A 21,881-nucleotide genomic window follows, 5' to 3' on the forward strand; every position below is an offset into this window, starting at 1 on the left:
GCGGCGTAGCCGGGGCTTTGACACCAGCCGTGGTGCTGGCTTTCCTACTTTATTTCTTAAAATATGGGCTTCGGCTGCCCTGCCGCCGTACCGTCCGTCTGATGCCCCTCCTCAGTAAGTCATCAGCAACGTGTGCCAGAAACACCTGTACCTCGGGGTCTCTCTGTCCTCTCCACCCCCCGATTTATTTTTTTTTAAACTCCACGCTGGTAAAGTTCACATTCTGTCATAAACTTCTGTGCTTCTGGTTTTGGTGAACAGAGCAAGCGCTTTTTGCTTTCCCTCTTCTGGTGTAAACTTTTCAAGTTCTGGCGCAGGAACTTGTTGATTGTACCTTCCTCTGTCCCTAGCTGAGCTAGGCTGCGTTCGGAAGGGGTAGGAACGCTGGCTTCTATTAGCAGATGTAGGTGGCTTGAATTTTCTCAGAAAAGGTCCTGTTCTGCTGATGCTTTTATCAGGTGAGGTTTTGCAAAGGTGGGAACGAAACTTGAGGCGTTAAGGAGACAGGAGGAGGTCGGGGAGATCGCTGCCCCATCTCAGGGTCCCTGCAGTGAATGCAAGTGTAGAGAGGTACCCCAGGTTCACATCCCTGCCCCAGGCGAGTGTCTTATCCGCTTGCTGGCTGCGGGCCCTCCCTGAGGGCAGGAGGAGAGGAACTGGGTGGGATTTGTTCTCCTCATCACCAGCAGCTCCAAAGTTGTCTCTTGGTTCCATTGCAGGGTAAACCCTGCTTGCAAATTTACTTTTTACATCAGTTTTCCTGTTCTCAGCCTTTCCACTAAGGACTGTACCCAGTACAAACGGTAAAAAAGGGCTCGGGAAGCTGGGGAATTTCCCTTTCTGCTCCCTCTTACAGTAGAAGGCAAGTTCCTGTTAGTGCGTAAGGGATGCAAACACTGTCAGCAAGGACCTTTGAATGCGAATCAGAAAGGAGCTGAGCGTGTTCTGCTCTCCGGAGTACAGCAGTGGTGTATTGAGCCTGCCCCAGAACTGCATCAGGGTGTTGCAGCTGAATGAAAAGGCTGAACCATGCGGATGGCTGGCATCAGGCAGCTTCTGCTAACACGTCAGAGTTCTTTTCGTAAGTGCACTGTGCTTCAGCTTAAAGGGTGGATTTGGTGTTTAGTTTCTTTTTCACTTCTCAACTGTTGTCTCTTCTGAAATCAGATTGCATATAACTTCCAGCATTAACTTACTCACGGCTGACTTATGTGCCAATGTCATGTCCTGGCTTCCCCCAGGAAGAGTATTTCTGCCTTGATCTTTGTTTTGCCTTTCTGACCAAACCAGGTTTTCAGGTTCACATCTGGAAATAGGCTCTGGGCTGCAGTGGCCATCCTCTTTCCCCTCTTCCTTTAGTCCTGCTGCACGGTGTGTTTGAGATGAGGTTTCATAGGGTCTCACAGAATAATCCTTTGTCTACTGGAAATAATTTTCCTCATTTGGGGATTGCATGTGTCTCTTTACTGCTGTAAAACACAGGAGGTCTCTCAGTCATCCTGCCAGTCTCTAGCAGAAGGATTTTTTTTCTGTGCTGAACCTGGATGAGGTTGCTGCCCATCTTAGGTCTTCTCTTACCTTGCTGCCAGTTTTGTGTGCAGAGCCACACATTCCCTTAAGGTTTCTTTAATAGCTTTTTTTCTGCTCCAGTGTGGATTCTCTGGGACCTGAATAGTCTGTCCCAATCTCTCATGTACATTTCATTAAGCAGAGTAGTTCTGGATAGTCCCCTCCTGAATATCCACACCTGGGATATTCAGCTGTATTGTATCCAAGAGTAGAAAGTGTCACTGCTGGGTGCTGTACTCTTGGACTGCTTTTTTCTTTTCTTTCTAGGAAATAAAATGAAGCTGTGATACTAACATTCCTTCCTGTGTCAGGTGGGGAATTCTTTTACTTTCCAGCTACTCACCTCTTCTTGCACAACGCCCAGTTTCCAGTCTTCCCACTCGTACTGGCCAAACAGAAGAGCGAGCTGTAGCTAAAGGACAAGTTCACAGCAGCTAGCAAAATGACTAGTGGATGAGGAGCTGGCTGGGAGAGTTGATATGGAGGTAACTTCCACTTGGTGGAAGAGTTTTAAATACATTGTGAAACCTAGAGCCAACAACTACAAAGTCTTTGGGAACAAGGCTAGCTGTGGGACTGCAGCTCCTGCTATTTGTCTCTACTGCAGCATCCCGATGTGCTGTTCACTTGGTTATGCTAATACAACTGTCTGCCTAGCCAGGCTGTGAACTAGACCAGGAACTGGCTTGTGAAAGAAAGAAAAGAAAAGAAAAAAAAAAAAAAAAAAAAAAAAAAACAAAAAAACAAACCACCAAAACAAAACCCAAACAATATGCCCCCCCCCCCAAAAAAAAAAAACAAACCAACCCCCCAGCAAAAACCTGACCTCTTGTTTTCTCAGGTTTATTTTGCAGTTTATTCATCTCCTTATGTGGAACTGTCTGGATAGGCAGAGGTTAAAGCAGTGATTTGCAGGATGTATGAGGAGTGTGTTCAAGTTTACCCTCCCAACAGGCAGGAGATAACAGACAGTTATAATAGCTGTAAGTCCCACCTCTTCATAAAAGGTTTCTCAAGGAAAAGGTCTGTGGTGGTGATCGTACAAACCCAGGGCTAGAAGCAAAGTGTGTTGCAACAGGCACCTGTCTCCAGCTGGGCTCACAGCCCTTGCCAGTATATGGAAATGTTGCCAGACTGTACAGCCAGAAAAGAGTGACAAAGGCGAACCAAGGTAGTGAATGTTGGTACAGCTACGGGCTTTAAAATCAGCCTTCTGAGTTTGTCTGCTTGACTATCTGCCTTAGGTAGGCAGGAGAAAAGCAATTCACTTCTGATGACATTTGTGTTCCCATATGGAAAATTAAAAAGAATGATGTAATAGATATATTCCCAAATTATTAAATATAGTGAAGGATGGAGAGCGTAAAGCTGCAAGTACACTGCGGGAGGTCCTCAGTGTTTAATGTGCTTGACTCAAGCCTCGCTTGCTGTTAAGTGAGAACACGGGGGTTATGTGGTTGGTCACAAAACTAAGCTACCTGACTGCCTTGAATGCTGCCCACTGCTCTCAGAGGTTAGTGATTTGAGTGGCGCCTTGCTCTTACTTGTCACTGAACGGTTTTGAGTGCAGTCAGGTTGCTGGAAGCTTTTGGGTATGGTGAGGGATGATGGCCTTACCTGCCCTGCAGCAATCTGTCCTCTGTGGTGGCGGCATTGGAGAAGACCAAGCGGTGCAAGTGGGGAGTTTGGCTTAAGGAACCCATAAAGCTTTTGGAAGCTGCTGAGCTGTTGTGTGGTTTCAACCGAGGCAGCAAATGGGTATTGTTTTTCTTTTTGAGCCTTGATTGATAATTCACTCTTAAGAACAAACTATTTTCTTGATCTTTTGGTTACCGTGTGTCTGAGAACATAATACATTTGGGCATGTGCTGGACATTTGATCTCCTTTCCTGGGTGTTGTCACTTTGCTTCCATGACACCTGATTGTATTTGTATTTTTGTACTTCCCATAGCTTAACTGTGTAGTGTTGTAGGGAAGATTACATCTAAATTCTGTCCCTTCTTTCCATTCAGATTTATGTGAATAGCAGAGAAGCTGATTCTGCTTTCCAGCTTCCACTGTGTGTGTATTTCCTAGCTTGTTTTCCACAGTGCAGAGTAACAGTGTTCCTGCTTTACCCCTATTGATCTTTGCTATCTGTGTTCTGCAGCTGGTCAGTATTGTATTTCAGAGCCATTAGTAGAGTTTACTTGCTAAATGTCTAAATCTGGCTCTTTCTGTTCTTTCTAGATTATGTCTTTTCTCTTATTAATCCTGGCTTTATTAAAGGCCTCAACCTCTTTCTTTGACAAATTGTATTCAAATGTATTGATCTCACTTCTATAGTACTAGTCATCAAACTTTCATTGGAGTAGCAAGAATGCCTCCAGTGACTTCAAACAAAATCCACCTGGGGACCAGATTAAAAAATGCTAGCAGTTCACGCTTGGGCATCTGTGTAGGCTAACAGCCATTGCAACAGAAACCTCTTAATGTATTGGTAAGGATGGCAGAGCAGACGGGATACCAAAAGTTTTACTTTTCAGTTTCCTGCAGTGCTTCTGCATGAGCATCCAAGAACATGTTTTTTCTTTTCCAGGGTCAGATCTATCAGCTTCATACTTCTGGGAGTAAATTATATTACAAAATGGTAACCTGCCCTCTTGGTTAATAAAGATGAGCAGGACTGTTGATAGCCAGTTGCAGTTAGCTTTCTTATAGTTGATTCAGGCAATTGCCTGCCACACAGAGACTAAACCTTGACAGATCTGTCCCTCCTTTTACTAAAGGCTTAATGTCATACTCGGAGGTGCTGTCTGAGTCTATATATAAATACTACAAAGCACAAGCATGTGCAAATGCAGTAAATGAGTGAATAAATGGAAATACAAGATTGCAGACCGTACTAACTTGTAACTGAAGCTGAAGACTTCAGAATCAATCTTGCTAAGCAGAGCTAACTGATAAGTTACAGAAACAGTGTCAGTTACAGTGAGTGTCAATGATGCTAGCTTCAAAAGGTAAATCATAAGGAGTTGGTTCTGATTGTATAGTCCTGTAGGAAGCATTAGGTTGAACAAGCTGCCTGCATCTGCAGCACAGAGTGAACTTGTTTTCATCATCCATAAGCACTCTAAGAAAACCAGCATGTTCATTAAACAGTGTACTTGCTGGTAATGGCGATAGTTGTTACATGAATAAAGGCTGGAAGACTTTTCTGGTAGGTATGTTAGCTTTCAAGCATGTTGGCAGGTTCAGCTGCCCTTTCAGCATGTTTAATAGGGAAATGAAAATTGGAAATACTGGGAGAGGATAACTTTGCTTTCTGAACCTCTGTGGTTTGAAAGGCTGCATGTATGCTTTATTTGCCTGGAAGCTAAGTGACTCTACTGTGCAGCTTTTATTTTAAAGCAAATAACAACTAATTAGGTCTTATACAGTAGATTTAACACCTGCTGAACTGTGTGTATGTTGCTTTTCCTCTCTCATTAGTTTATGTGCTTTTCCTATGGTGAAGGGTGAAAAAATGCAACCTTAATACGCTCTTCTTCATCTTCTTGTCTGTGTGGATTTGGTGTTTTGACGGATTACAACAATGGTGTAAGCTCATAAATTTTTCCAAGCCTACTCAGTTTGCTGTGGATGAGAGGTGCTAAGCATCGCTACGTAAAAATAGACAGGCAGTGCCTTAAACAAACAAGGCTGTTTGACGAGCAGCACTGCCCTTTGCTAAGAGCTGGTGAGTTCCTTCATTCTTTCCTGGAAGCAAGGTACTGCAAGTTCTCTTGCTTCGCATAGATGCAACAGTCTAATCTATTACATCAGCATTATTGTGGTATGGCCATGGCTTGTTTCTTGTAAACCAGAGGGTGGGCGATACCGGGTTGTTCAGAGTAAGGTTCTTGGGGGTTTCTTTCCTCAACCTCTACCCCCACACGAGTGAAGCCTACCGTGCTGAAACAGGTACTCAATGCAGCAAAACTTCTGCTGGGAACTAGGGCTGTAGGACTTTCCAGGATGATCTCCCCTGCCCATTAATGCTCAAGTAACATCAAGTTTGTTTGGGGTTTTGTCAGGAATTTATTAAATTTCTTAACCTCTTGGATCTTAACTATTAAAGGCTTCTGATCTCTTCATGCAGCTGCTTTTCCAAAGTGGTGTTTCATCTTCTCTGATTTTCCTTTGTTTCAATTTCAGAAAGAAGTGTGGATGGGGGGGACTTTCAGCACCTTCTATGACATGAGACATTAAAATGTATCAGGATTTCAATAACCATTTCAATGAGCATCTCCATAACCTTGCTTTCCCTCATATTAATAAACCTCCTGGCGGAGAACAGCTTCTAGAACCTAATCGTAGCTTCATCTGAGAGTCTGCAATAACTGATCTCTTATGAATAGACTTGACTCTCTCACTGCAACACGGAAAGTGTCTTACAGGAAAATAAACGAATCTGTACAAATGATGGCCAGAATTAGTTGAATAGCAATAATGTTTTTCCTCCGTCTTTGCTTTTATGAAATGTGCCTTAAATTACACATCTGGTTCACCTCTCTTTTGGTAACTGCGGAATTAAGATTTGCTTCTGAAGCAAATGTTCCTGTCTGAAGTTGAATGTCTGTTTCTAGTCCTTTGGCGTGCAGTGATGAAATCTGAAATACTAGTCGTAAACTTAAATTCTTTTGTGTCTGAGGTTTCTCTTGGTTCCTGTTAGGAAGGTATGTTGTGGCAAGGAAGCCACATAGTGCTCATTTAATTTTCTCTGCAGCTTTTGAACTCTGCTGCCTATTTAAATAGTAATGTGGCATCTTAGGCTCTTTCTAGAGCTCTTCAAGACTTTTGAAGCAAATGGCATACCCAGACCACCCCCTTTCTTAGCAACCTGAAGTCATTAACTTTCTGCAGCAGTACGAACTCTCTTTATATGAATGAGTGTTTTTGTAGCCTGATTCTCTGCTCTGTATGCATAATAAATTCCTGGTACCTTTTTAATACTGAAAAGCTGCAATAACTTTCTTGTTTCTTGTCTGGAATATTTTCTCTAACTACAGTTATCCTGGAGCGTCATCGCATGAATAAATAAAACATTTCAGTTTGACTCTACATCTTATTGCTTACCCAGCAGCAACTGAAAGGTTTTTATAGCAATTTCCTTCCAGATTTAATTCTGACCCTGTAGTCAGTTGGTTTCCCTACCACACATTCAGCTGTTAGCTCATGGCTCCTGCTCTGTCAATTACATCTGTCTTCAGATGAAGAGGAACTTCTTTCTGAGAGAGGCAAGGGTATCTGCCAGCATACCTTAATGAATGGTTAGCCTTTGGGCTCTGGCTCATGGCACTGCTGTTCTGGAGTATCCTCCAAACCACGACCTGTTCCTAGTTCATGCAAGGTCCCCTGCCACTGGTTTTGGTGTAACTCAGTCTGTGTTCCCAGGAGAGCAGAAGGTACCTGACCTCAGCCTGTACTTTAGTTTGTTCAAGCTAACGGGCATTGGTATGGTGTGACTTGCCCCACCGCCCTCACAGGACGTCTGCATCCCTTGGCCTGAACCCATTCCTATGACGGCCTCAGCTGCCTGCTGCGACTTATGGGTCACCATGGAGAGCATAGGGGCCGTCAGTGAGGACAGTCTGGACCTGTGTAATGGGTATCAGGAGAACCTTGTGCCTTATGTCTCTGCCAGGATGGATGAACTCAAGGAACAGTATCAGGGAATCTCTGAAACTGTCTTCATCCTCTTGACACTGAACAATCCTCAGTCTGACTCCTCTAAAGTGGGGCAACTTAACACCATGGGGAAGTACTTTAACTGATAGTGAGAATAACCTACATCACTTCAGTCTTCTGTCCCAGGCATAGTAAAAATGGGACATCTGAAGTGCTGTGAAGCTGATGCAGTGCTGCTCTGCAGAGTGCTGCCATCCTTCATTCCCTTCACCTACTGAGCCAGCTGCCGGGTGGGCTCTAGCTTCTTTGGCTGCCGGAGGTGCTTTTGCTTGTCTGTGTCACATTAAAGCCATGCAAATAGTTTCTATAGCAACAGGTCTTTTTGCTTAGCTCTGACGCAAAATCCTGAAAGGTCTTTCTCATTCTGTCTTCATCCAATTCTGATTTTTTGCTTTTATCAACTCTTTTTGAAGCTAAAGGGGAAAATTAATTCTGCTCTGTTTCAGGAGTTAACTTGCACCAGAGGTGACTGTTCAGTTTTAGCAGCCCATTGAAGTTTCTACAACAGGACTTGAACTCTGGGCTGAAGGAAAAATCAACTGGAATAATCTAGAGAGTGCCCCGACTGTGCATATAATGCTTGTTCCCTTCCTCCCAGCCATATATTTTAATTTGAATCTTAGCTTTTCATTAACATGATGTGTCTAGGCTTAAGGACTTAAGCAGTAAATTCCCTTAGTTTTTCTGGGGTGGTGGAGAATTAAAATGGTGTTATTTGCAGTCTCCTTTGGCTTATAGACAGGGCTTGGTGGCAGCACTTGAGCATAGCTGTGACTAATAAAAGCAGAGTGAGGGAGGTATGACTGTGAGAGGCCAAGGGACGATGTAGGAACATGCCCATCTTCTTGCTAGCAGAGGAGACACTAGTCCTGTCCTACTGATGTGGGTGATTGCGTAGGTGGTACTTGGAGGGAGTAAAAGTGTTGCTTCATTTGGGAGGAAGAATTTCCTTTTCGTACTAAGGAAAAGTAGCCTGTTGAGGAGGAGCCCATCTGAGCTGCAGGTGCCTTGCTTTGTCAGGAAACCAAGCTAGCAATATTTCCTTCTAGCTCTCCTTCCCTCTGAAAGCCCTGTTGACTTCTGAGCTTTTGCTTTGAAGATCCTGGTGCTGCAGGAAGAAGGGATGGACAAGATGCAGTTGCATTGGAAGGGCAGGTGGGTATTTCAGAGCTGAGACGCAGCCAATGTAACAGCCACATTGCTCTGTGTGAACCAGGACAGGCCTGGGGAGGGACAACACAACTTTCAGATCTTGCCCTGAGTGGCAAGAATAAATGTTTTGGGGCCTCCAAATGAGGAAACCGAAATCAAGCTAGTGAAGCAGGCAGTGTGCCCTGGTAGGTGGAATGAAAGAATGGGAAAAGAGGCACAGATTTCTCCCCAGCTTTGCTTCTGGCCTGGTTAATCTGAGGCCCTGTTTTCCCTTCTGTCTTTTCAGCTCTATTAAGTTCTCCAGAACATGTGCTGCAGGCTGAGCTTGTCAGGGCCCTGTTTGATGCTGTTGCAAATTGAATGACTTCAAAAAAAAAAAAAGGGGGGGGCAAAAAACCAGACAAAGTTAGATAAAATGGCGTTGCCTCCCTGCACAGAGTGTTTGAGTCTCTGCCAAACAAGTCTCTCCTGTGTAATTACCGAGAGCAAGTGCTGCAGTGGGACATAGCACAGCATCCTGTCACAGCTACTTTTACTTAACTTTTCTTTTGTCAACACAAGGCTTGGATTTCAAAGGGGGAAGTAAAGGGATAGGCAGGCTTCAAGCTAGGCTTATTTTCAGGAGGACAGGCTTGTGAAGTGTGAGCAGGAGGAACTGGAGCAGGATGGAGGTGACTGGGGCTCTCTTAACACCATGGCCACTTACTCGGGTAGGGGCCTTCAGTCTCACATTTTGTTTTACCTTTGTCTCCCTGTACCATCTGGCAGTTGTGAAGGGGTTATTGGAGGGGCTAACGCTAAGCTGGTTTCTTCCTTTACGGGCTCTGGCCCTCCTTCTCAAGGAATAACTGGTGCTGACTTAAAATCAGCACACCTTGCTGCAGGCATTACTGCAGAAGTTATGTGTCTGAGCAGGTATCACCTGTGATCTGGCTGCAACTTGCCACTAATATTCAATAAACCTAAGGTGCAAAATTGGCAAGACCTGTATAAATGAGAAGCACCCCACAGCTCTGTGGTTATATTCTTGATGCACGGATCTGTTTGCTTATGCACCTCTCAGACTCCTTTGGCTGTGAGGGGGCATTGCCCAAACTGCTGTGACTCTGGGCTGTAGCCTAAGAGGGGATATGCAAGAAGGATGGATGACCTTTGTGTTCCTGTTTGATTGCTTTAGCTGTGAGAAGGATGCGTTTTGTTCCTTAAGTTGCCTGTGTGGTACTTCACAGGTCACTCAACCTTCTCTTTCCCCCAGCTTTAAAATAGGCCTAACAGCTGTCTCTGTGATACAACACGGCTCTTCAGGATTCCAGTAATAGATTCCTTAGATGAAGTTTGTAAGGATCTGTTAATAGCTATTTTATACATGAATAAGTGTGTATATGCATATATATGTACATATATATGAGACTTCATGGCTGAAGTACCTTCTGTTGTGGCTTTGGCCTTATGCTGCATCACACATTACCATGACTTAATGAGAATGTGGCCGTTTTTGATTGTTCTGAACAGTCTGCTTTGCAAGTGTGCTGACGTAAATCCATATCTAACATCGGGCTCTGATATGCTCCTGGCAAGGCTGGTATGAGCCAAGCTGGTGGTCTAATAACAGCAGCAGTCACTCTGGAGATGCTTTGTGAATCTGTTTGGATTTTGTTTTAATAATGGGCATAGTAGCAGGTTTTGTGAAACCACTGTTTGCCTTTCTGCTGTAGAAATGGCACGTCTGCAGAGTGCTGCAGGAGGGAGCTAAGAACCCAGACAGCTGCTCTGTCTCCCCTTCCCTCTCCTCTGAGCCTGCTCTGTTTTGGATTCTGGCTATTCCTGGCTGAATTCATAGTTACACAGCTGGGTGATGCTCCCCAGGTAATCAAAATCCTCTCCAACAGTGTTTGGTATAAACTAGACTCTGAAGTTTGAAGAACAAAATCAGGTGCTTTTACAGAGTTGTTTCCTGGCCTCTTTTGTGCCCCCTACTCCTGCTCTCTGACCTGATCAAAAACCTTCTGAGGTTCAGCCTCGCTGTCTTGCAGGTTGCCAGCCCTTCTCAGGAAAGAACGTGCGTCGCAGGCAGAACATCTTGTGCACAGTTTCCAGGGTTACCTGTGTAGTGCTGATAGCAAGCAGGAAATTAAAATGCTCCATGATGATAATACGTTATCGACAACAGATGGTGGCCATTAGGTGTACGTGCATGTCAGGGGAAGGCATAAAGGCAAGTAGAGCAGACAAGACTATTAGATTTGTGTAATTGCCACTGCAGGTGCTAAGCTCCACCATGGATGAAGCTGGGCAGTCCCTGAGCACCCTGGTTCCCCTTCTGGCCATGGTGTATGTGACTCTGGTTCCTGGAAGTAACTCCAAGTAGTCAGCGTGGCTTCAAGCTAACTGTTTGCAGAGTTCTTTGTTCTGATTATCAGCCCTTCTGTACAGCTAGTTCTCTCTTGCTATTCTCCCTTTTCCCCCCCTCCTTCTCTCCACCCCCCCCTTCTATACAGCTCTTCTCTCTTGTCCTTCAAAAGGCTGTTCTACTTTTAACCTCTGCAAGCATGGTCCAGCTGCCTGCAGTCTTTGTGGAGACTGTAGTGATCTGCTGTAACCTGTATCGGGATTGCGTGTGGACGTGTCAGGGGACTGCTAAATCTGGAAAATCAACTGAGGATCTGTTCTGCTGAGCTCTGAGGCTAGCAAAGTGTCACGTTATATGTTCCTTTTCTTACTGAGCTGTCTCTTCTTCCTTCTATCTTTGCGGGTTTCTCCACCTCAATTCACTGTTAACTCTGAGATGCAGAACTAGGCTGGAGTATGCATGTGCATGCCTGCTTTCGGTTTCAGGACAGCAAATCTCTCCCCCGATCTGTGAATACAGATCTGTCTCTTCGAGTTTTGTGTATGCCTAAACAGCTGCTGGCTGGTGTGCTTCAGGATGAAGTAAGAGTATCTTATTTGTGTACAAAGCCTCCTTGAAGGTAGTGATGCTGGTGTGGTACTGTTTGAAGAAACTGCTGTGATGGCTTAGCTTTTCTCAAACCTGAGGCTCAGCTTTGCTTGTGGTATGTGGAAGCACTAACGGAAGCCCACTTTGAGATGTGCTCTCCTCCTCAGCACTGGCTTTATCAGCTGTAGTCTTAATTGCTCTTAAGATGTCAGTAATTCTGCAAAGACTAGACTCGTTCTAACCTGGGCTCAAACTATTCTTTAAATAAAACACTATAGGCTGACTTCTGGTGTAGCATGTAGGTAGTCTGACATAGCACTGTAGCAATTGTGTGGTCATCTGCAAACCAAAGTGTACTTGTGGTGTTACTTGCCTCCCATATCTTAATCCTAAAATCTGTAGTTCTGAAGGAGCTATGCTCTTGCTACAAGCTTTCTCAGATAGTGGCTGGAAGAACCTTCCATGCTTGTGCATATATATATATATTTTTTTTTTTTAATGCAAATGTTTAATTTCAGATGTTCTGAATGACGCCATCTTTGATGAAGATCATGATGAGATGGTAATTGTGAAGGACATAGACATGTTCTCATTGTGTGAGCATCACCTCGTTCCATTTGTTGGAAAGGTAACTCTTCCTCACAAAACAAATGTGGGAATACATGTTAAAAGACCTAAAGTACATGTAAAAGACTTTGTAGTTGTAACTACAAAGCTTTTAAAGCTATCAGTATTTACTGCTTAAGGCTATGATTCTAGAAGTTAATCTTCAGAATACAAATAAGGAAGACCTCCTTAATGTGAGTTTTATTTGGATTTAAGCTCCTAAAATATAATGCTCAATGTTTCCTAGTCTAAGTAATCTAATGGTTTCTGACATTTCATATCAAAGCTCTTCTTCGTGAAGCAGCAGCAAGCCTTGAGGGCAGACATCTTGATATTAAACCGACTCACCCTGCACGCTGGCTCTGTCATGGATTTAGCTTCTGGCCCAGAGCTATCTAGTGCACATTCATCTCAGGAACCCCTGCGAGTGGAACAAACTTCTGATTAGCAGCCCTGTCTTAAATAAGCAAGCCCAGTCAGGGAGGGGGTGGTCAAAACTGACTAGCAGGAGGCTGCTTAGGTTGGGAGTCCCGTGAAAGGGGCTGGTGTTTCAGATGGTGTTGAAATTGTGATGCCAACAACTTGAAAAATAAAAATTCTCAAGTTAACCGCTGTAAACATGATGAAGAGTTTGGAGTGGATAGTCCCTTCTGCACATCTCGGCCCCTTCGTTCCCATATCAGCACAGAAGGATGGAGCTTATTCTGATCCATCTGTTCTACCATAAAGTACTCACAGGCCAGAGAGTAGCAAGTGCTTTTGTTGTCTATAAAATTCGATCGGTACCACACATGTTCCAGGTAAACTGTCTCCCAAAAATAAAATACCCGAACAGAAACCAGCCGTTTATTTAGTTGAGTCAACTCAATTTCATCTGCTTTCTTTTCTTACTGCTAGTATTTTATACTGGAAAACAAGGTAACTTCTTTTTCTGTGCAAGCTTTCTATTTTGCCTGTTATTCTTAGTTACACGTACTGTGTATATTCTCTTCGTTACTCCTGTGGCAATATATGCATTCTTTTTACATCTAGCTGTTTAGCCTGTGTGGTTTGGAGAAATCTCCTCGCAAACACCGAATTGGTCCTGCTCGTATAATGGTCTGCTAAATGACTTGGTATGCCTCTAAATATTCTCAGACTAACCATTCTCCTGTTGGGTACATCAAACAGGCTGCAAATACGGACCAGTAGGTCTGGTATTTGCAGTTCTATCTTAAATGGAATTAAGAAATTCACAAAAATACTCTATGGGGAACAGGATTCAACACTTGTTTCTAAGTTATGTCTCTTACTTTATCTGAAATGTTTCATGTCTTTTCAGGTGTCAGTGGGTTGATTACCCAACAGAAGTGATAGGAATGAGCAAGTTAGCCAGGTAATTAGGTGCACTGTGGTACCTCTAATTGCAGGTACAGCAATACAGGATTCTGAGATGGGGCCTCTAGGCAAAGCGCTGAGACAGAATCCTACACTGACACTCCCCTACTGTATCTTGGCTAATTTTTCAAGTCTCTGGTATAGTGACACAAACACTGGCTTATAATCTGTTATAACTGTAAACCCACTTGAATTCAGTAGCCTATGTTGGTTTCTAAAAACAAGAAGTTAAATGGCTTTCCCCCTTCCTTTGTATCTGAGCACTTTTCTTCTCAAGAACTTATTCCACCTTAGTGCAACTACGTGTTCAGTATGAATGTTCAGCAAATCCATATTTGAGCAGGATGGAAGCTGACTTAATTATACAGTGATCTATGGTACTACCAAAGCAGGGGAAAAAAAAAAAATCAGCAAGTGCAGCCTGATTTTGGTGGCTAAGTATTTCTTGCCATCAGAACTTTCACTGGAAGTACAGTCCCTCTCCCTCCTGCTCCCTAAATCCATTTTTAGGTCTTGAAAGAAAAGCATGTTTATTTTAGATGAACAGCGCTGTGCTGAGTAACTGACTGCTTTTTGTACCCAAACGTAGTAAAACTCTGTAGCATTCCTGAGACTTGGAACATAAGCCTTGACTCTTGAAGAGTTGTGATTTTTCTCCCCCTCAGAAAACTTACCTGTTCTTCACCAGGACACTGACCTCACCAGGCATTTACAGTCTCCGTTAGCTCCACAATTTTTCAGGCTTGCATGGTGGCATGTTCCTCCCACATGCTAGGACTTCTGGACTGTTCCAGAGTTAGTTCTGGGGCAAATGCACATCTCATTCTCTATGCATGAGTTTCATAGGCATTTGGAAGTGTGGTTTTGATTCTGTTAATGGTTTGTTCTCCTCTGTCTAGGTACATATTGGCTATCTTCCTAACAAACAAGTCCTTGGCCTCAGCAAGCTTGCTAGGTAAGTGTTAGTGTAATGAAAGTGATGCGAATTTGTAAAAAGGATTCCAAGCTGTGCTAACTGTGCTAATCTTTCTAATCTGGTCCCCCTCTAAAGCTCAGCCCACTTTGTGTCCTGGATTTGGATTTAGACCAATCCTCAGCATTAGGTTTTTTTGTGGAGAGGACAGATAAATCTTAGAGCTCTGTGTTAATTCACATCAGTCGACTGTAGTAGAGCCGTAACGCTTTTGTACGTTCATCCAAAGCATTGGTGCCTGTAGGGAGCACAGAAGCAAGAACAACAGAGGATTTGGTCACGTTCTAAGGCAGGCCACAAAAACCAGTGGGGATCTCTAGCAGTTTACTACTTCTGTGTATATTGACCGATAAGAACAAAAATCCAAAACTTCCAAACTGTAAATGAACACGTTCTATGGATAGAATGTGAATCTAAAGCTTTTATCTGAAGAGTCGGCTAACAGATAAATTTGGCATTTCTTTCTTTCACTCGAGACCTGCTGAGAGACCCGTGGGGTAGATTTTATAGATAAGGTTCAGCCTAAGAAACAAAGCAGTTATACACTTGAGAAATACATTTGTTAGTAAAATAGCTTTTTCCTCAGCAAGTGCCCTTGGATCAGTTGTTGCGCTGAGTCTTGTTATCAAGTGACACATTCTAGTCCTGGTGAGGAAGGGGATGGTAGATCCCTTCAATAAGCAGATTACTGGGGGACCAGAGTGGAAGGGTCTCTCTTGAGAAATGAATCTGAAAAATTGGCTGTAGTTCAGAAAGACCACATAGGTTTTGCTTATACTTTCCCTGATAATGTCTGTTAATCTTGCTGTAGTTCCAGTAATACTAATGAGAATTAGCCTTGTAAATCTGCATGCCTGCTGGGTTTTCTTAGGGGGTAAGAAATGTGTAGGATATGACACTAAAATGCTTTAAAGTCAGTCAGCTCTATTCTGTGCTCTGCTTGCACAACAGTGAATTTGGTTTGGAAGCGGAAGGGCCCTTGGAGGTGACATCTTTGCTAATGTAACTCATATTGCAGGGAGGCCATCTTCACATCGTCTAGCAGTGCTTACAGAGTGTACTTTGCTCTGATTAAAAGGCTGAAACAGGCAGTTCAATACTTAAATCTTTTCGTAAATGTTTTTTGTGGCTGTACCTAACTGCTGAAGCTGTAGGGTGAGATTCTGAGCTGACAGCACTGCAGTTGCTGGGCGAAAGACTTTGCCTTCTGTAGCTGCTTACGCTTGGGGATGTCTGTGTGGCAGTTCATGGCTTGCACTGTGTGTTGGCTGGCGCTCGTGTGGCTGGATCTCTTTAAGTGGTGAGGGGTTTTTTGAGTTGGATTTCTGAAGGCGAACATCCTTCCTGAAGAGACTGTCTTTAGGACTTCGTTTCATTTCTGCAGGGCTTGAATGCAGGATTAAGGATCGCATTTGAAATATGCATCAGTTGATTCATGCTTGCTCTGGTCTCTAGTTACCTCTGAATTGCAGATGTAAAAAAGAGCTCGAAACTGGCTTTGGTGATTTTTTTTTTTTTTTAATGCAAGTGGCAACATGGTGCTAGAAGTGTACAATTTTCCTACTACTTATTCTCAGTATAGAAACATGCATGGATATGTGCAGGGCTTCCTGTGCTGTGCTTGAAAGGTTAAATTTTGCCTCTTTTTTTCAAGCTAGGGTAAAACTCCCATATACTGCAATAATGAAAAGATTAGATTTTTGTATAACAAAATGTTCTCAGTCCTCACTTGTTTTTGAGTGCTTACCATGAAGAGATTGGTGGGCCAAATAGGTGTTTCCCTTTCGTGCCCTATATAATGCAACCAGTGTTCAAACAAAGATTTGTGAGGCTGTTGGTACTGTAGACCTAATCTTTCGTAATAGGATTAGTCTAATGTGGTGAGTTTCTGTAGTTGTGGATGACCTGTATTCAGTAAACAAACATCTTTCTTTGGATTTTAAGCTCAGGCTTGAAAATGCTAATGCAAATAACTGTTTTTACATAAACATGCTTATAGGACTTCTTATATGCAATACCAGTGTAAAAATATCTCAGCATCAGCTTGTTTCCTCTCCATATATTTAATCTAAATATTATGTTGCTTTGTTTAGAATAGCTATAACACAACTATTTCATTTCTGGAGGGGAGTTTCTGCATATAATTCTCTCTCCAAAACAGCACGCAAGCCTCATTGTCAGAAATGTTTCTTGTAACTAAAGCCTCAGGCTGCCAGCCAGTGTCTGTTTTTTGTCTAGCCTGACCAGACAGGTATTGAAGCTTTCTGTAGCAACTTCTTTACGTGGCCACTTGACGTGTTATTAAGGATTTGCGGTTGGCATGAGTAACCCATTGAGTTACAGAGCAGTTACAAGATTTTTCTTAAATGTGTGAGTTACATTTTTCTTAAATGTACTGCGGTTACAAATGATGGTAGTATCACTTGCATTGCCCCACAAATGGCTTAAACTTGAAGTCACGTTTGAGAGGAGCACTAAGGTAAACGCTGCACTGAAATGTGAGGGATGGTGTGATATATGGGTGGCGAGTATCTGTTTTAAATAAAAACAACTCTGTCTCGTTGTTCTTAGTTAAATCTGCGGTTAAATGCAAGAATCCAAAACATCTCCTGCTTAATTTCAGTAGCCTTCTGGGAATCCCAATTCCGAATTGTCCTTAAAACAGCATTTGGTTTAGATTGAAGCAGAAGGAGTTAGTCTGATCTCAGTTCAAGGATTAGCTTTCAGGGAGTCTTTGGGCATGGATTCCCTTGTACCACCACCCACCTGCATCACACAGTTGCAAGTAATTCAAAAGTAACAGCCAGCAGAAGAAGCTCTAAGGAGAAGTGACAGGTTTGCCCCTGAAACAGTCTCTGGGGTGGCAGGTAGGGGGTACCTGTCACTAAACACAGTGATGTGCTAAGGGAGGTCCTTGAGCCGTGCCAGCCAGGGGCTGAGCAGCAGCATGATGTCGTGTAGATTTCCAGGAAGGACACAGATCCGTACAGTGATCTTGTTTGATCGTGTCAAGTTAATTGTGACGATCAGACAACGGTTAGATAGGAATAAGTATAACATTGTCTTTTTCCTTTCTCCTTTAGGATCGTGGAAATATACAGTAGAAGATTACAAGGTAAACAGATGAATTTTTGGTTTTGTTGTGTGCAGTCCTTTGCTAGCTAGCTCAGGGTACTGGTAATTGTAGGTGGACTACAGCTGTTAATTGTGAAGATCAGACAACGGTTAGATAGGAATAACATTGTCTTTTTCCTTTCTCCTTTAGGATCGTGGAAATATACAGTAGAAGATTACAAGGTAAACAGATGAATTTTTGGTTTTGTTGTGTGCAGTCCTTTGCTAGCTAGCTCAGGGTACTGGTAATTGTAGGTGGACTACAGCTGTGCAAATTTTAGTGTGAAGAAAAGCACTGTGTTCTCGAACAGGAGTTTCTCAGCTGTCATCCTCTGTCATGGAAATATCACGTTTCCAGTGAGGAGTAAAATCTGCCTATGAAAATAGATGTAGGCAGTAACTGATTCAGAGGATAAATGTGCTACAAGATACAGCTGCCAGGAATAACTAAACTAGTTGGATGCTGCTGGAGATGAACTCTCCTACAGATAATTTGAGAGATGCCTTCAAGAATTCTTGTCTGAAGAGATGGAGCGGGAGCTGCCATGTTATGGACTGCCTGCCCGCTGCCTCTGAGAAGCGGAGGAAGCTGTAGGATCTGAGGCCTTGGGTTGGGCTCAGCCTGCTGTCACTGTCCTGCAGTTAAATTTGGCCTGTTCTTGGGGACAGAAGTGTTAGTGACCATTAGATGTCAGACTGGTGAATAGAGGGTGCTAGAGCTGCAGGAAGTAAAGCTTTGCAGGACAATAGACTCTCTTAATTTGCTCATTTTTTATCTGCATTTAGTGCAGCAGTAAAGCCAGTGAACAAATACATAAAAACTGAAAGAAAATAGAGGAGCAAGAAAATGTACCTGTGTAATAGGAAACTTAAGAGCTGTTATAACAAGTCATGGCAATGCAATTCCTGCAAAGGTGTAATGCAAAACAACTCCCAACATAAACAAGCCAATAAAAGGTCTGTTCCAGGGTACAAAACATAAGATAAGATTTGGTACTACTAAAATTTATTTAGGAAGAGCAGTACGTGTGTGTGGGGGGTGGGGAACAGGCACACTTGGAAGTGAGGATGCAATGTTGCTATGCAGATAGTGGTGGTGTTGATGCTAGTCCAATTTAACACTGCGTCTGAACTCCCTGTTGTTCTTTCAGTCCAGGAACGCCTTACCAAACAAATTGCAATAGCCATCACAGAAGCCTTACAGCCCGCTGGAGTTGGAGTGGTTATTGAAGCTACGTAAGTTACTCTGAGCTGTTCTGTGGTGGCGTACGGGCCGCGCGTGATTCCAGCTGTGTGCTGTAGAGCTGTTGTGTGTTGCCTCTTTGGCAGCGGTAGCTGTGTGCCGTGCTTGTTTATGAGGCAGGGAGTGATCCTCTCCCGTTCAGCGAAACGGCCTGGTGGGTTGGAGCCGTTTAAAACGGGGGCCTACCTTATCCGCTGCAGAGATGTGGCAGCTGGCAGTGTGGTCAGCGGTCCCAGTTGCGCCGGGGCCATGCTCTGCCTCACTGCATCTTCTACTTCCTCAAGTTGCTTGGGACTAGCAACGGGCACGTCCCCGTGATCAGAATGCACCTTGGAAAGGTGGGCTTTTGCTAGGATCAGAGGAGAGAAGGCGGGGGGCTGGGAACTTGACTCTTTTCTCCAGAGGACAGCTGAGGTACTACTGACAGATGTCCATTCTGGATGTGGAGGTTTTGTCACTTCCCCAGAATTTAACGTGACCGTGTAAGAAGCCTCTCTCTTCGTGGGATTACTTCTTTCTTTTGAGTATGCCTGACTTACTGACTCCTCTCTCTCATTTCTTCTAGGCATATGTGTATGGTAATGCGTGGGGTACAGAAAATGAACAGTAAGACAGTAACCAGCACAATGTTGGGGGTATTTCGGGAAGATCCAAAGACCCGTGAAGAATTCTTGACACTCATCAGGAGCTAAAACTGTGTTATCCTCTAAACGCACTCTGGAGATTGTTCTGTTCAGTGTCACTGTCTGTTCTTACTTGTTCCTACATCTCACTTTTAAACTAAATTGTTGTGAATTGTTGTCATAGTCTTTGTGCAGTAAAAGACTTCTGATGGCGAATGAAAAATGTAACAATAAGGTAGGCTTCTCCTGGATTTCCAATGATGCTGATGTCACAGAATTACAAGCTACGAACAGGGTTTTGGAAATGTTTTTCCATCTGCAATGCAGAATATGCTGCTGTTAGGAGAAGAGTGGGGCTTGGGGGTGAAATGGATATTTATGAAATAGTTACGTTTGTTAGAATAAATATGGAGCAGCACAGGAAACAACTGAAAGGCTGTGGATCCTTGTAAGACCACTTACGCGGCAAATACTGTACCTCTGCTGGAAAGGGTGGTCCTCAATTATCTCTGGCTATATTTTATTACAAGTCCTGCAGTGGCTGTTTCAATATCTGGATATGTACGTTATACCTCTTTGAGATGTTACCTCTGGTGGTGTTTTATATTCTTGCTAGTATTAACCCTCCTTTTTTGTGTGGTTTTTTTGTTTTAAATTTCTCTCACACACACACACTTTTCTTAGCCTCTTAACGTGCAGGGAATTAACTTCTAAATTATTGGGGGCACAGTCTTATCTCAGTATAAAGGGTTTTATGCACCTTCTTCTCTGTGCCTCGGAATGTCTGACCACTTTAACTGTCAGTTTCTTACTATTTTTAAGCAAACTTTAACAGAGGGGAGGAAAAAAAACCCCAGAGCCTGTCTGCAAAGTGCTAAGGTAGCCAAAGAGGTTTTTAATGATGTTTATATCTTGAGCTTTCCTTCTTGGATTTCCATGGGTTAGACTGAGAAGCTCAATCTAGTCTGATAATCTGAAAACGAAGATTTCTCTTCAAGTATTTCAAGATCTGCGTCTCATAAAATGTTGGACCAAAGGTGAGCACTGAAATCCTGAACGCAGCACACTGTACCTCTCCTGCCTGGCGGCAGGTCGTTTCGGGGCAAAGTAACCTGAAATGACAAGAACTTATTTCGTAAGAGCAATTGAGAAAAGCATTTCCAGGGCCATCAAAATGAATTCAACCACTTTTTTCTGCGTATGGGGCAACCGCTGTATGTGGCAGTATTGGTACAAAAAGTTTCAGTCAGCTGGACTTGGCTGAACTTCTTATACTTTGTTACAATTTTAATGGGTGTTTTGTAACTCTTAATTGGGAAAACATGAGGCGCAAATGAAAACCACCCTTCTCAAACTAAGCACGGGAGACAAAACTTACAAAATAAAATGTCAGCCAGGGTGTCGGATGCCCACAATGCAGGTTCCCACAGTCGTATCTGCTTCGCCGAATATGACTCCAAGATGTTCTGTACGCTAACCTAAAAGGCAGTTCCTGGTCTGGCAAGCTCGATCTTAACCAACATTCCTGTCTCTTGCTTCAACCCCTGTTGGAAACGAAATGAAAATCGTGTCTGGTCAAATTTCCATTGGGCCTAAAGAACTTTCAAGAGCGACAACCTCATGCGTTTAATTATACTAATTTTACCTTGATGACCTTCACAGCATTATTGGAAGAATCTTTTACGATATCCTCTGTCCTGGATTCTGTAGAGTTAGGTGCTAAAGAGTGTTTGTCTGCTAGTGTAAACAAGGTATGTATTGCACATTTCTAAAATACACTAACTCTATGGCATTTGTTTTCCTTAAATGATTGAGAGCAGGTATTGCTGCTTTCCGGTTCAGTATATGTACCCAGCTGAAAAGCCTTAAATCTTTCTTGCCTGAAGTTCAGAGTAAAGCTCCTTCTCTTTTTAGCTCAACGACTGGAAGGAGAATTTGAGGACCAAAGGGGCACGCACTAGTACATTTGTTTCTCTTCCTTGCTTTAGTTTGGAAATTAAGTCTCTGTAAAACACTGTCTTGCTCCTGAGGTAATGAAAAGTTGCATTTTAACCACTTATCTCTATTCAGGATAAAGTTTGCATTGCGCCACCACTGTTTTCTATTTCCATGTGACCCGTAGTCCTTAAAACATACCTCTCTATACTTGTGGCCTTGGATTTTGTTCACATTTTTGTTGTTGTAAGACTTGGTGCATTTATTTTTTTATTTTTTTTTTGGAACATTGGTATTGTTCAAATACACAAGCTTTAACTACAACCGGTGTGTATATATGTATAGTACATACAGCCTGCTGTTGTACCGCGTAAAAGTCCATTGTCTCTAAAACATTAAAGCACAGTATTATCCTTTGGAGTGCTAGCATCCTTGGTGACCTGGAGGCCGTGGCATCGCGCAACGAAGTGGCACGTGCCCCGTCTCCTTGGGCGGCGGGGGTTGTTTCTGCACTAGGAGGTGCTCCAAGCCTGTCATGAGGTGTTGGGTTGCTCTTCTGGGACAGTAGTTGCTGTTGTCCCCCGCTGAGTCCCCAGCTGTTGACTGGGCAGCAAAAAAAAAAAAAAACCCCAAGATTTGGT

General features: G+C 43.3%; 1 protein-coding gene across 1 annotated transcript; it reads left to right on the top strand.

Annotated features, from left to right (window-relative positions):
- Positions 1–11,883: 11,883 nt before the first annotated feature.
- Positions 11,884–19,521, top strand: GCH1 (GTP cyclohydrolase 1; the record flags this gene model as incomplete). The annotated part of the gene is made up of 5 exons (XM_009289882.1): positions 11,884–11,997; positions 14,252–14,307; positions 17,409–17,440; positions 18,591–18,675; positions 19,248–19,521. Coding segments are annotated over 5 exons (414 nt in total), but the record flags the coding sequence as incomplete, so codon positions are not given.
- Between the last annotated feature and the right edge of the window lie 2,360 nt (positions 19,522–21,881).

Source organism: Aptenodytes forsteri, unplaced genomic scaffold (assembly GCF_000699145.1).
Source record: "Aptenodytes forsteri isolate BGI_AS27 unplaced genomic scaffold, ASM69914v1 Scaffold76, whole genome shotgun sequence".
In the NCBI taxonomy this organism is placed as follows: Eukaryota; Metazoa; Chordata; class Aves; order Sphenisciformes; family Spheniscidae; genus Aptenodytes; species Aptenodytes forsteri.